The sequence below is a fragment of the Trichomonas vaginalis genome, chromosome III, assembly GCF_026262505.1.
Source record: "Trichomonas vaginalis G3 chromosome III, whole genome shotgun sequence".
Taxonomy (NCBI): Eukaryota; Parabasalia; order Trichomonadida; family Trichomonadidae; genus Trichomonas; species Trichomonas vaginalis.
Genome location: NC_067205.1, coordinates 6,389,966 through 6,403,606, shown reverse-complemented (window position 1 = coordinate 6,403,606; position 13,641 = coordinate 6,389,966). Strand labels below are relative to the sequence as shown.

Sequence of the window (13,641 nt, the reverse complement as noted above, 5' to 3'; positions counted from 1 at the left end):
GCTGTAATTTTCTACAACATTGTAGTTATTGCACTTTGTCTATGGATTTGTATATATGTTATATATAAATTATATATCTAAACTGCCCATAAGTGCAATTTTTATATAAATTGTTTATTTCTTTAACAATTTCATATGAAATATGCTTTTTTAAGCGTATCAAAGCTGTGTTCTTAATGTGCATGGATATATCAAGAAAAATGTCGAAAAAAAATGTGAATTCACAAATTCACTGAATTTTCACCGTTTTTTGAATTTTGCTACAGCACTAATATTAAATAATACTAAAATCTTCTGTCTTTGTAAAAGAATAAATTCTGACAAAAAGTGCTCGTTTAAATTTAGAGAGAGGGTCAAAGTTGCTATTTGTCACTTTTCCACAAGAATATAATGGGGAAAAGTTATCATATAGTTGATCTCATTCACTGAGGTGAGAGATGCATGTAGTGTAATTTGATAAACAGTGTGATTGCTGCTCCAAGTCCTAGGTTCGAGACGCATTGGCTTCATTTTTCTCCTTTTTATTGACGTAAACTATTCAATTTTTGTGTTCTCCATTCAAATTTCAGAATTTTTTTTGCAGATTTCACGCTACATTCGAAGTTACCTTTTGTAACAACCACCACTGCCTACGAAAGACGAAAGTGTGTCACGATTTCACCCGGAAATCCGACGGTTGTTTAAGAGTAAGCACTTTTGTCACCTACTCTTTAAATTTAATGATCATCTGTATGACTAAGTGGTAAAAAGTGTTTATGACCAAAAAAGGGTTACATGCTTAGTCTATTTTTCTGACAGGATACTCTAGATTTACATGATCTCTCTTTCATATCTCCGTTTTTAGATTCTTCGACAGATTTTATGATAGAAAACCAAGATTAACAAATTTCCGGCATGTTAATGAAGAAATCTGCAGCTACCCTCAATATTATTTCAATAATCAGTATCGTTTCTCTTACAATTTATTTTTTTCTCAATAATTTAACAAGAAATAACAATACACACTTGGTTTTACGTATAAAAGCTAAGTGTCGAACTTAATCAACTTTACTTACTTAGCAAATGAATATTTTTGTGGTTGCGAGTTCTGAATGCTGAAGTTTTAGATTTCTCTATAAATGATATCATTGCACTTACAATGTTGTTCCAGCCTATCGCATAAATCATAGAAAATCCAAAAAAAAAATAATATAAAGAAAATTCATGTCATGAAGTTCAAAAAATACCGTGTAACATTAAAATTTGTTATGCATAATACATTTTAGCTATTATTGATTTTTTTTAATTTTCGAGAAATTGAATGGTGAGTCCGATAGAGAAATTTTTAAAAATCCTAGTGCCTCATAGAAGTAATTTCCCTCGTCTCCCATACTTCCAAATGTATGCATATGACATAAACTTTTATGCATTACACAAGTGGCCAATAATATCTATAGAGTAAAAAAATAGAAATTTAATTTTTTTATATGATAGTTATATTTCAGATTTGCGAGCGTAACTTTTTTCTCCATGGCATACTTGTTTTAAGAGCAAATGATCAAAATCGTCCTTCAATTATTGAAGGAGCTGATATCTTTTGAAAATTGAATTGAAAGGGTATTCAATTTTCAAATTTCCTCTCAATTTTGGAAACATATCAACTCTATGAATTAACAATTATGTGCCTTCACAGTTTATCAGTCATATAAGGTGCTTATAAAGAAAAAAGTTACGCTCGCAAAATATGTTTTTATATAGATTTCACATAAAATAATTATGTAATTTCTAAAAAGAATATTTTTGTTCTTGAATATTAAAGTGTATTGTAGTTTAAAAAGTTTTAAATATGTTGCTAAAATTTCAGGTTTATAGCTCATGTCTAGCATGACTTCTTCGTATGCGCAAAAAATCTGACACGTAAGGGTATCCTTAATTAAATTTCACTCGATTTTTCCTCCCTTTCGAAAGAACAAAAAAATATTGAACATCGAATATATATGATTCAACTAATTACTATTGTTCTATCGAACGCATACATGATACAGTATCTACTTCCATTGAGGCAACACACAACTCCATATAAATTTAAAACGCTCGTTATATTTCTGCTGCAAGTCCAACACAAACACAATATATATGCCTACTATCCTCATATATAATGATTCAACTATAATTATCCTTCATTTCGGGTATAAGCATGCTTGGCATGTTTACCCTATTAGCAACTCATGTAATGAGCCAGTCAATAAATATTGACTCATTAAGTAGTTTATCAATGGATGTTGCTTCTAATCAAATTTTTGTTCCGTTAAATCCAGATGAATTCGAATTTTCCATTGGCAAATCAAGTAAATTGCCTAAAACATATAAAGTGTTCTATTTTTTAGAGAAAAATAAGTTACAAATTGCGAACCCTACATCCGAAAAGAAGAAACTCGCTTACAATATTCATAATATTAATACAATATGCAAAACTCATTCGATTTATATAAATTCTATATCAGAAACGATATCATTTGGTAACTCCTATCATGAAGGCCTATATAATCACTCTATAACACCAAATCAAGATTATTGCTACTATTTCTCAGGGATAAGCGAATTTTCTGTATCATTTACTTACTTATTAAAGCACGATGATTACATATCTATCAATGATTTGAAATTTACTGAAGAAGGATTCCAAGATTCAGTAATTGAAGTTGATAATATTCATTGGCATACGGGTTCAAAAGCGAAATCCCAATACTTATACTTGTATGTTAACCAAATGAGTAACGTAATAAGCCCTTATACAGGAAAACTCCATGAAAGTGTTGCGAAATCTGTTGAAAATATTACAATTACCAGTAACGAAACTAAAACTGGAATGAACATACCTGAACACGAAAATGAGGAGAAAGATGATCATGAAAACAAAGGTGATTATCGCGTTTACATTTACTCGATTTCAACATTATTTATAGTAATAATAGTATGTGCATGCTTAGTTACGTTATCCTTCTACTTCAAAAAAGAGAATTACGAGCCTGAAATAGCAAAAATTTCAGAAGATTCCGATTCTGCACCGTCTGAAATGTTAGAGCTAGCTGGCATTGAAGACCCTCTTGTTCCTCCAGAAATTGAACCTGAAACTACAAATGAAAACTAAATCTATTTATTTTTGTTTGATTATAATAATAAAGCGCTTTTAATTGATTAAACCACTGATATTTATTAACCGATAAGCTTATATTTAGAGTCATGCCCTTGTTTATATTTAATTGGACTTTGAATTTTTGAAGAATTTCAGCTCCTATCATTGAAATATATAGTATTGTTATTATAAATTACTATCATAGATTTAGTTTTTTAAAATAATATCATGTTTCATGTATGGCAGTCCCAACGGGAACCGCGGTAATTTACCAAGGTTTCCGCACACCGGTTCCTTTTTTAAGGAATTTTTTAGATTAAAAAATATGCTTTGTAAATCATTTTTTGTAAATCGGCAAAAATTTGGAAATATTCTGACGACAATAAATCTGGGAATAGTATTTTAAATACGAGAACAACCTATTTAAAAGTGTTTCGCTCGATTTTGTATAATTTCAAATTTTCGCATATAGCTTTCCGTGAATTACCGTGATTTTACCGCCACATCAATAGTTTACGACACTTTTTCCGTAAATTGAGTAGTTTACTGCACTTTTCCCGTAAAATTGAGTTACGGGAATCCGTAAGATTACCGTACCTCACTTCTAGTTGAAAATGTTGCATGCTAAGTTCGGTCAACGATAGAAATTGAGTGGAAATTAATCGTCGAGGAAGTATGATTATGTAAAGTAAAAAAATGTTGTGGGATTTTTAATATTATATATTATTTTATAATAAAATTTTTTTGAGTCATTTTAAGAAGCACATATAATTTTTTGAATTTAAAAATTAAAGTAGTGTCAAATGAATTTATCACTTAATTTAATACTCAGATTTCTTAAAATTAATGAAAAAAAGGTTTTCTGAGAACTTTTGAGAATGGTTTTCAAATTCCATTATTGAAAATATATAGGTATTGTATGAAATTCAAACTCTATATTTATTAAAATTCTAAATTTTTAATAAAAAACTTTTCAGAGGAATATGATTTTTGAATGGTTGAAATAAGTATAAAAATGTCTACGATTTTAAGGAGGGAATTGTTCCTTATGAGGTATACATCATAACTATATACCTCATAAGGAACAATTCCCTCTTGATAGCTGGAAACTTTTCTCTGAATAACTTATCATTTGGAGAAAGTTTCCCAGCTATCTATTAGAAACTAAAGGCTGTGAGGCACTAATATATAATCAGTGCCTCATAGCCTTTAGTTTTTATTAAAAACGAGAAAACTTGTTCGAAATGATAAACAATTTCGAACAAGTTTTCTCGTTTTAAGGAGGGAATTGTTCTTATGAGGTATACATATAACTATATACCTCATAAGGAACAATTCCCTTTTGATATCCTGGATATTTTTGAATATATTTTTTGAATTAAAGTTCTCAAAAGTATTATCAAAAGTGATTTTTTAAAAAAATATCTCCAATTAATTAACTAATTAAAAGTATTATATTTTTAAAATTAAATACTTTTTCAATTTTTTTGAAGGAATTGAGATACTTCCCACGACAATAAAATTGAGAGGTTTACATTATGACTGATCTTAGCATGCAACAAAAATAGCATTAGTATATAATAAATAGATATATTATTCATATTTTTGATTTTGAATTACGGAAAAAGTGAGTTCAGAACTTCCAATTATTATTTGATTAATTATGTTAAAAATACTATAAGGAATTAAAATACATAATGTTGAAATTTGAATTACGGAAAAAGTGAGGGTGAAAGTGAAGTGAAAAAGTAAGATATTTTTTGTTGAAATAATCATAGTTGTACAATTTTGAAACTATATGTAAAGCTATAAATTGAATAAATTCAAAAACAAAAATTATTTATTCTTATTAATAAATTTATATTAATCAATATTTGAACAACCCGTAATTAAAATTGAATTCCTCTTAAAATTTAATCCATACGTTAATTTTTAATTTGCTCGGCGAATGCCGAGCCTCCCTACTTCTCTTGTCATTCCTTCAAAAACTCTAATCTCATCGCACTTACAAACATCATGATTTGATGTATTGTCGAGAAATCTTAGACTTGTTTGTCATTTGATGATAGCATTTGAAAGTCATCTCGAAAATCGATTAACAAGACAATTTCCCAAACATCTACATACAAGTAGATGATGGTAAACCCATTAGAGTTGTTTTGCTATGATTCCTCCAATCTTATGATGAGAAAAATCATATCAAAACAGCTCTAATCGAACATTCTACACAGCTTAGCATCCAGCTAGTTCCAAGTAATGCGATTACAACATCAACGGCCAAAGCCTTTCAGAGTCCTTTAATCATTTCTTCTCATCTCAATGTGAAGTGGCCCCAAACGAACTACAAGCTGACGTTACAACGCATTACAACCCGGTTAATACGAGCATATACATTAGAGCTGCTTTGTTATGATCTCCCTCATCAATTGATGAGAGATCTCATTATGAAGCAGCTCCAATCGAACTAAAAACCTACATACAAATGAGTGAAAACAAATTCATTAGAGTTGTTTTGCTTTGATTTCTCTCATCAGAAGATGAGAGATACCAGAACAAAACAACTCTAATCAAACTTTCTACACAACTCAGCACAGTATCAATGCAAAGTAATGCGTCTGTATCGTTAACAAGCAAAGTTGTTTCGGGTCCTTCCATTTTGGAAGAATTCGGAACAACTTTGCGAATTGATAGTGTAAACCCATATACATGAAAGCGTGCATGCATAAAGACAGGTATTGTCAGCAATGACTACCTGCCCAGCTATGAGTGATCAGAGAATTACCATCTCAGGCTTTTTGAGAACGTTTCAGCCAGGACCCTCGTATGTTGACTGTGAGAAAGGCATCCTTTATCTGAAATAGATGCTTTTCCAACAATCAAATTCGAAGATCTTCGACGTTGTTGTAAAAAGAGAAGGAGAAGGAAAGAAGAGGAAGGAGAGGAAGAAGGAAAGGAAAAGAAGAAGAAAAAAAGAAAAAAAGAAGGACATATTAAATATAATGCGCACTTAATAGTGCCGAGGCGGCGGAGCCGCCGAGGCGCGACTTTTTTGACCCTATATTACCGCACGGCAATGTTTTTCTCGATTTTGTACAGCCCTAGTTTCATGTTAAAATCTGAATTTAAATCGAAAACTTTCAAAAAAAATTACAATAATTGAAATCTGTAAATGAAAGGTATGAATTATACTAGAGTCAAAATCTCGAGCACAAAAGTGACATTGAATACTTGTAAGTATTGAATTCCCATGTAAACTATTCATTTCTATCGTTTTTTGTAGTCCACATTTCCTCACTCTCGATTTTACTCATAAAAATATTAAAAAATCACTATACAATATATAAAATATATATTTATATGGTTAAAACAATGTTATTTTTGCGAGATTTCATCTGAAATTAAAATTAGGGATTTTTTGAATTTTGAACTAAAATTTGTGATTGGCAAATATTGAATAATCGATTGGAATATGAAAGAAATACTTTAAAATTGAATAGAATGTGCCGATAGAATTTTTCTCACAATTTTAAAAAGTTGTTCAAATCCTATTTTTGATTGAGTTTTTGCAATTGTTATATATCAAGTGACAAGCTAAAAATAAAATTTTTGTTGCATTACTATTTTTGCAACAATTTGTAAATTACGTTCATCCCTTGTATTCCAGTGATCAACATCGAGATTACATATTGTAAGAAATCCTTTTGAAGTAGATCTCTATTTGAATTCAAATTCGGACAGTCTATTTCATGTTGCTTCGTGAGAATGTATATAATTTGCAATGTGAATATTATATAATTGATTCTGTATAAATAAGTAATTATGCTTTAGGAAACTGCTCGGCATTGTATGAGATCTAATCTTATAATAATTTTTTAGATATGTTGAAATATGTAATATTTAGCTTCAATATCATTTATTATGGTATGTCTTTGCTGTTTTTTTGATATTGGATATCAATGACTCTTCTGTGAACGAAAAAATCATATAAATCATTAAATTCTAAACGTAAGCGAAACTCATTCAATTTATTATTAGAATCAAATCTATTTTAAAATTGAGCTATTCGTTAAATCACAAAAGGATACTTTATATTTTTAGTCAAAATTTGTTGATAGGAGCTTATTGGCGCAATCTCCTGATCTTCCTGGAAGCAGCGCACAGACCAGTCAGAAGCGCTCCTTCCAGGACCAGAAAGACTAGAAGGGGGCCCTGACCTTGAGAAAGGACCCCCTTCCAGGTCTTTCTCCAAGGAACATTGTGCCATTGTGGGAGGCATGCAGAGGCAATGTCTCCCAGAATGATACATTGCGACCAACACGAGTGAATGGGACACTCTATTCTTTCAATTTTCTCATTAATATTTTATCTTTTTTTATTAGATCAATAAATAAACTCTTTTAATGTTCACAATTACATAAATCCATATGAATCAATTCGCTATTTATTTAGTCTCTAATTTTAATAGCTTTTTTGAATCGAGTAGGGGTAATTTTAGCTAAAAGTGACATGCCTGTAAAAAGTGGCACACCCATGAAGGGTGTGATTACCGATCGGTAATTTCGACAGTTTAGAATTTAAAATTTTTTATGGAACTGTTGCGAGTTTCATAAAGAATTTAAGGAATATAAGCAAAGATTTGAATCAAAATCTTAGACCTAAGCCGCTCGATTCGCTCGCGGCTTCCGCGAATTACAGATCAGCAAAGATTTGAATCAAAATCTTCGAACTAAGCCGATCGCTTAGCTCGCGGCTTTCTTTATTATTTTAAATTTGCATATTTCCATCAAAAGTTCATAAGGTAAAAAATTTCGTTTATATTATTGCAAAATAAAATCTTCATTATCAAAATAATATTAAATGATAATATAATATAATTTATAAACAACTATTATTTAATAAAGTTTAATTGCCAAGGTTCATCTAATTTTTTGATTTTTAATGTTTTATGAATTTTATTTATCATGTATATATCTAATGAAGATTATATATGTAGAAGATAAGTACCTTAATATGTACGTAAAAATTAATGAAATTTATTTTGAATGTAGAACCGAGCAATTTTCAAATTTTGTGCTTTTTTTGAATTTTCTCGATACCAGATAAGTTGTGTTGGCTAAATAATATATGGATACAATGTGTCTTATAGATGAATATATGCACAAAGTTTAAGAGGCCATTTTCTTTCAGAAACCGAGATTTGTGAATTTTTTCAAATTTTGTGCTTTTTTTGATATTGAAATTTCATTTCATTTTTTTGATGCATATCGATGCACCATGCGAACTTAAAGAAAGGCTATCTTATATAGATGCTATGAAAGCTGTCATTGATAACGAATGCCATGCAGGTTGTCCATATCAATTAAAAAAAATCCAAATTTAGGGGGAACAAAATTAAAATTCAGGTGCAGTGCAGATAAATGTGAAGCATGTATCTCATTTCTAAAGGATGATGAAGAATATATCCTAACAGAATATAATGGAACACATAATCACAATCAAATCAAAGATGAGACAAAGAAATACCACACATTATCACAATGCTATCGTCGGGTACTTATTAATTTTATAAAACAGGGGGTGATCCGAAAATGGCTCAAATTGAATGCGACAAAAAACTTGATCTGGATGATCCACTTAACAGGCCATCTTTTTTGAATGCATCTTCAGATCAAATGAAAACAATTCAGGAAAAAGGAAATAAAAAGATCAAAGGTATTCAAAAGTACGATGATAATCAATTCAAGTCAACTCAATTATTTAAGGGTATCAAAGAACAAGAGTCACCAAAAGATTTAATTTATTTCGATGTCGATAATTACAACAAACCAAAGAAATTAATCTTTTATTATGCTTCTTTCAAATTTCTGGACATAATCAAAATTGTGAAAGAGCATTTTATTGATGCAACCCATTCATTACTTGAATTTAAAATGTTGTTTTACATGATATCAGCCAAATTTCCAAATACACATGCATTCCCAATTTTTCAATTTGTCGTTTATCCAAACACTTCAGAAAATATTGCATTCTGTCTCAAGGCATTTTTTAACTGGGCAAAAGTAAAACCAAAATATTTTATGTCAGATTGTGCACAAGAAATCGAAAATGCGATTATCAACTCTTTTCCAGAAGTTATCCTTCATTGGTGTGCAGTTCATGTAATGAGGGCGTTCAGAAAAAATTTGAAAGATTATGCATTTGAGAGTTCAGACAAATTGATATTAGATACAAAAATGAACTATCTTGCATACGGCAGAAATGGCAAGAAAGAATGGATTGAACCAACGTTCAAAAAAATTCTGGAAATAGCCGAAAAATTCCCAGAATTTTCAAAATACATACAAAATCAATGGATATCAAACCAAGAAAGATGGACAGCCGCTGAAAGAGATGAAAATTTAGCTCTCACAAATAACATTTCAGAATCGATTAACAAAAAAATTAAATATTACTACTTTGGCGGAACAATTTTCATGAGATTTGATCGATTTGTGATGAAATTAATCGATTTTATCGTTCCTTCATTTTATTACAGAATTTCTCAAGATATAAGGCTCAGAGACAAAATTCCAAATCCGTTGCCATCTGAAAAAAAGCCAAAAAAGTCTACAATCAGACTGGATACAGAAAAATGTATAATGCTCACTGATAAAATTAAATCGTTAATAGTTAACTCATCAGCAAACTTAAATACGCTTCAATTGGGTTTAGATGACCTACTTGATAAAGTTGTCAAGGCAGCAAAGGTTCAAAAACGAATGACCCAGTATTTTTCGAAATTAAGTATCCCAATGGAAATCAAGCTTAGTATTCTCACGCAAATTACAGAATTTGGATGCAATACCCCTCAATTCATTGTTGAGAATGCCAAGTCTTTTCAAGATAAAATTATTACAGATTTCCACCTTCAAATTTATACAACATTATAAAAATTTATGAATAAAAACTTGATATAAAATAACATTTTTATTTTTACTAAGAAAAAAAGGTTTTTGATAATAAATTTATTTTATTTCGAAAAAGTAGCAATAATCGTAAAAGGGTATTGATAGGCTTGCTAAAGTAACTAATTTTAGCTGTCAAATACTTTTGTATTTTGAAGTAAATTAGTATAAATTTGTTTTTACTTTTATTTCGAAAAAGTAGCAATAATCGTAAAAGGGTATTGATAGGCTTGCTAAAGTAACTAATTTTAGCTGTCAAATACTTTTGTATTTTGAAGTAAATTAGTATAAATTTGATATTATTTTAACTCCCTTTGAAAACCTCAATTTTCCATACAGAGGGAACGGGAATAGCATCCAATATTCCCTGAGAATGGTTGCGCATTCTCAGTTCCCTCTATATTTCGAACGAAGCTCTCATCGGTCTTTTTTTTAATACTAAACGTTTTTTTTCCCTGTCACTTTTAGCTAAAATTTGGGTTTGCCCCAACAATAGTTATTAATTTTTGAATTTTGATTTTTTTTTGGAATTTCAAATCGAGGTCATACACTTCCATTACTGTTTGGTAAAGTATTTTCTCCACATTTCACTTCCTGATTTGATAAACCAGCGCTTTTGGGGGCTAATAACAATATCACATAAGAATATCTTATACTTGATAGTACGCAAATGATATATTCATGGTTTCATAGTGGAATTTTTTTTACAACTATCCTCTCAATTTTTTTTCTGCGCTCGTTATAAAATTTTGAACATTTTATTTTATCAATGGATAGGGATGAGTTTTATTCTTTTTTTCGTCGTGCTGGTATATCACGAGAAGAAATGAATTCATATAGTGATGTGGAATTTCAAAATATTCTTTGTGGTCTGTTAGATGATAATCCTGACCAAGGATTAAGACCGTTAAGGCGAACGAGTTTACCACCCGGAGCAACTCCAGCTGTATTAGATGGATTTGGAAATGGTAGATACGATGAAGATGAGGCTTTGAAAATTGCAATAGAAAATTCGATCGATGACATGCTTGTTGCACCACATCTTCGTCAACCATTAGATCCAAGAAATGAGATTGTACATCCAGCTGCACATCCTCCCAGAGGAGTTCTTCCGAGACAGAATAGAATGGGCGGAGTGCCTAAAGATTTACAACCCAAACCAACACCACTACCGCCTACACATACAAAACAACAAGATCATCCACCAAGAATTCCATCATCTCGATCAAATCGCCCGCCATTGAATTTACGTCAACCACCTAAACCTACAGTTGCAAACCATCCTAAACCAACACAATCAATACAACGCAAACCGGTTTCTGAGCACAACAATAATCCTCGACTAACATCTCAAAATTCTTCAACAAGAACAAGAGTAACATCAACAAATTCGCGTAATGCACAATCATCAAGTCGAAAATTACCAAATAATACAGGTTTGAGTGTTCGACCTGCTCCAAAGCCTGCCGAAAGACGAAATGATCGAAATTTTGCCGATTTAATGGATGCAGAATATCAATCTAGAAGAGTTGGTGCAAACATATCGAAGCCACCTTCAGCTCGAGGAACTGCAAGAACTTCTAGTCGTTCAAAACCAACAGATAAATCAACAACAGTCGAAAGGAAAGCAGAGCCAGCTAAAAAGAAAGAAAATCCAATCGAAAAGAAAGTAGAACCGCCTAAAAAACCAGAAAAACCAAAAACAATTGAAAAGAAAATCGATCCACCTAAAAAACCAGCAAAACCTACAGAACTACCCCAACAAATACCAGATTTACCTAATTTTGATGATATCCCTCCACAAATAAAAGATGAATTTGATGTTCCAGAAGAAATTATTTCTAAATACCAAGAAAAACCGGCATTACCAGCTCCATCTATGCAAGAAGAAATTAACTTACCAAAACCAGAAGAAAGGGAACAGCCAAAACCACCACACGAGCTCAGAGAGTCACAGAAAATCAGGAATTTCCAGAATTTGCAGTACGAGCAACTAGTTAAAGAGCAAGAAGAGAAAGATTTGGAAGAAAAAAGAAGAATTCAAGAGGAAGAAGAGAAAAAGAAGCAAGAAGAACAAAACAAATTAGCCGAAGAACATAAAGTTGAAGAAATAATGAAGAAAATGCCTCCAGAACCAAAAGATGGTGTTACTATTGCTGTTAATATGAATGGGAAAAGAATTATTAGAAAATTTTCTCCAAATCAGCCTGCTTTACATGTATACGCATGGGTTGCATCAAACACAGACCCAGTGTTACCATTAGATGCCTTCGAACTTTCTGTTGTTGGAAAACCTGTTTTAGATATAAACAAATCTTTAGACGAACAAGATGTCAAAGGAAGAGTTATGTTGTCAATGATGGAAATTTAATTTATATTAGTATCATGTTATTAAAATGTTATGTTTTTTATTTTCAAAATTTATCATTTTAGAAATATTTTAATTTTCATGAATATTCCAAAGAGGAATGAATGGAAATGGTCAAAATCATTTGATTCATACTTTAACACAAATTGATATGCATGATTTCTATAAATTTCAATCTTTATCCAAATTACATATTTAGCTCATATTGATGTATAAAGAGGAAGGAAAATGCGATATTTCACATCAAGAAAATATGAGTGAATGCCTTGAAGGCAAATGTGAAATCGATATTTGATTGAAGTAATTATTTTTTATATTAACATTAGTTTTTCATTGATAAATGTTCTACAATCTTTGATCAAGATTACTATGATTTGAGCAAATTTAATATTTTTGATCATTAGACAATTTCATCAAAAAATATCTTTATATCTTGATATAAGTCAGCAAAATAACAATGTGTTAACATCATTTTTTAAAATTAAATATTATATTGATGGCAGAGTTAAAAAGTTTGGTTGATACAGACTCAAAAGGAAACAAAAATGACGATCTTGAGACCGCAATTGCATTGAATGTTGATGATTACTCTCAGCAACCAATTTTTTCCAAATTAAGTTTGCCTTGTATCACGAGAATACTAAATAAATCTACGGCAATATCTCCAGAATTAGCAACTAGAATCATTCGTCAGATTTATATTAAAAATAAAGCCGATGTTATTGATATTTTGAAAATTATTAAAATTGATGGCAGTTATTCAGAATTTATTAATAGGATTAAGGAATTCACCAGTGATGTAGACAATATAGATCTATGGACGACAATAAATCGCGGAAATACATTTAGTTTTACTCGAGATTACTCAATTATTACATCAAAGTGCCAAAAGGATTTAGAAATAATAAATTACAACAAAAGTTTCTACGTAAATTCATTTATGGCATCGAGATGCTCCCAATATATTTTTTCAAGGGTAATCGAAGACATTTCTATCAATAAAATCTATACAGAAATAGACTCATCGATCATACAATACTTTATTGACTATTTAAATGGCAATTATCGTGAATATACAAGTAATATCGATTATAATTTCATCAAAGCAGTAGTTTTCTTCAAAATCCAATCATTATTAGGTATATCAGTATGCAAATACTTCAAAAACATCAGTATTTCGGAGAAAATTAATACTTTACATTATATTTTCAAAA

At 30.5% G+C, this 13,641-nt stretch overlaps 3 protein-coding genes and 1 pseudogene across 4 annotated transcripts, besides 6 other annotated features; all 4 read left to right on the top strand.

The window, feature by feature from the left end:
- Nucleotides 1-679: 679 nt before the first annotated feature.
- Nucleotides 680-709: a mobile genetic element.
- A 1,122-nt stretch (nucleotides 710-1,831) lies between these two features.
- Nucleotides 1,832-3,450, top strand: TVAGG3_0652510 (uncharacterized protein; the record flags this gene model as incomplete). Its single annotated transcript, XM_001322034.1, has 1 exon — nucleotides 2,255-3,130. The coding sequence occupies one exon, from the start codon at nucleotides 2,255-2,257 to the stop codon at nucleotides 3,128-3,130; it is 876 nt and encodes a 291-aa protein (XP_001322069.1).
- Nucleotides 3,451-4,162: 712 nt separating this feature from the next.
- Nucleotides 4,163-4,263: a mobile genetic element.
- Nucleotides 4,264-5,024: 761 nt separating this feature from the next.
- Nucleotides 5,025-5,098: a mobile genetic element.
- Nucleotides 5,099-5,428: 330 nt separating this feature from the next.
- Nucleotides 5,429-5,689: a mobile genetic element.
- Nucleotides 5,690-6,020: 331 nt separating this feature from the next.
- Nucleotides 6,021-6,167: a mobile genetic element.
- Nucleotides 6,168-7,592: 1,425 nt separating this feature from the next.
- Nucleotides 7,593-10,545: a mobile genetic element.
- TVAGG3_0652460 lies at nucleotides 8,450-9,178 on the top strand (annotated as a pseudogene). Its single transcript has one exon. A coding segment is annotated over exon 1 (729 nt).
- On the top strand, nucleotides 9,193-10,044 carry TVAGG3_0652450 (MULE transposase domain-containing protein; the record flags this gene model as incomplete). The annotated part of the gene is made up of 1 exon (XM_001322036.2): nucleotides 9,193-10,044. The coding sequence occupies one exon, from the start codon at nucleotides 9,193-9,195 to the stop codon at nucleotides 10,042-10,044; it is 852 nt and encodes a 283-aa protein (XP_001322071.2).
- A 283-nt stretch (nucleotides 10,546-10,828) lies between the features above and the next one.
- Nucleotides 10,829-12,451, top strand: TVAGG3_0652430 (FAS-associated protein family; the record flags this gene model as incomplete). The annotated part of the gene is made up of 1 exon (XM_001322037.1): nucleotides 10,829-12,430. One exon carries the CDS (start codon nucleotides 10,829-10,831, stop codon nucleotides 12,428-12,430), a length of 1,602 nt encoding a protein of 533 aa, XP_001322072.1.
- Nucleotides 12,452-13,641: the final 1,190 nt, after the last annotated feature.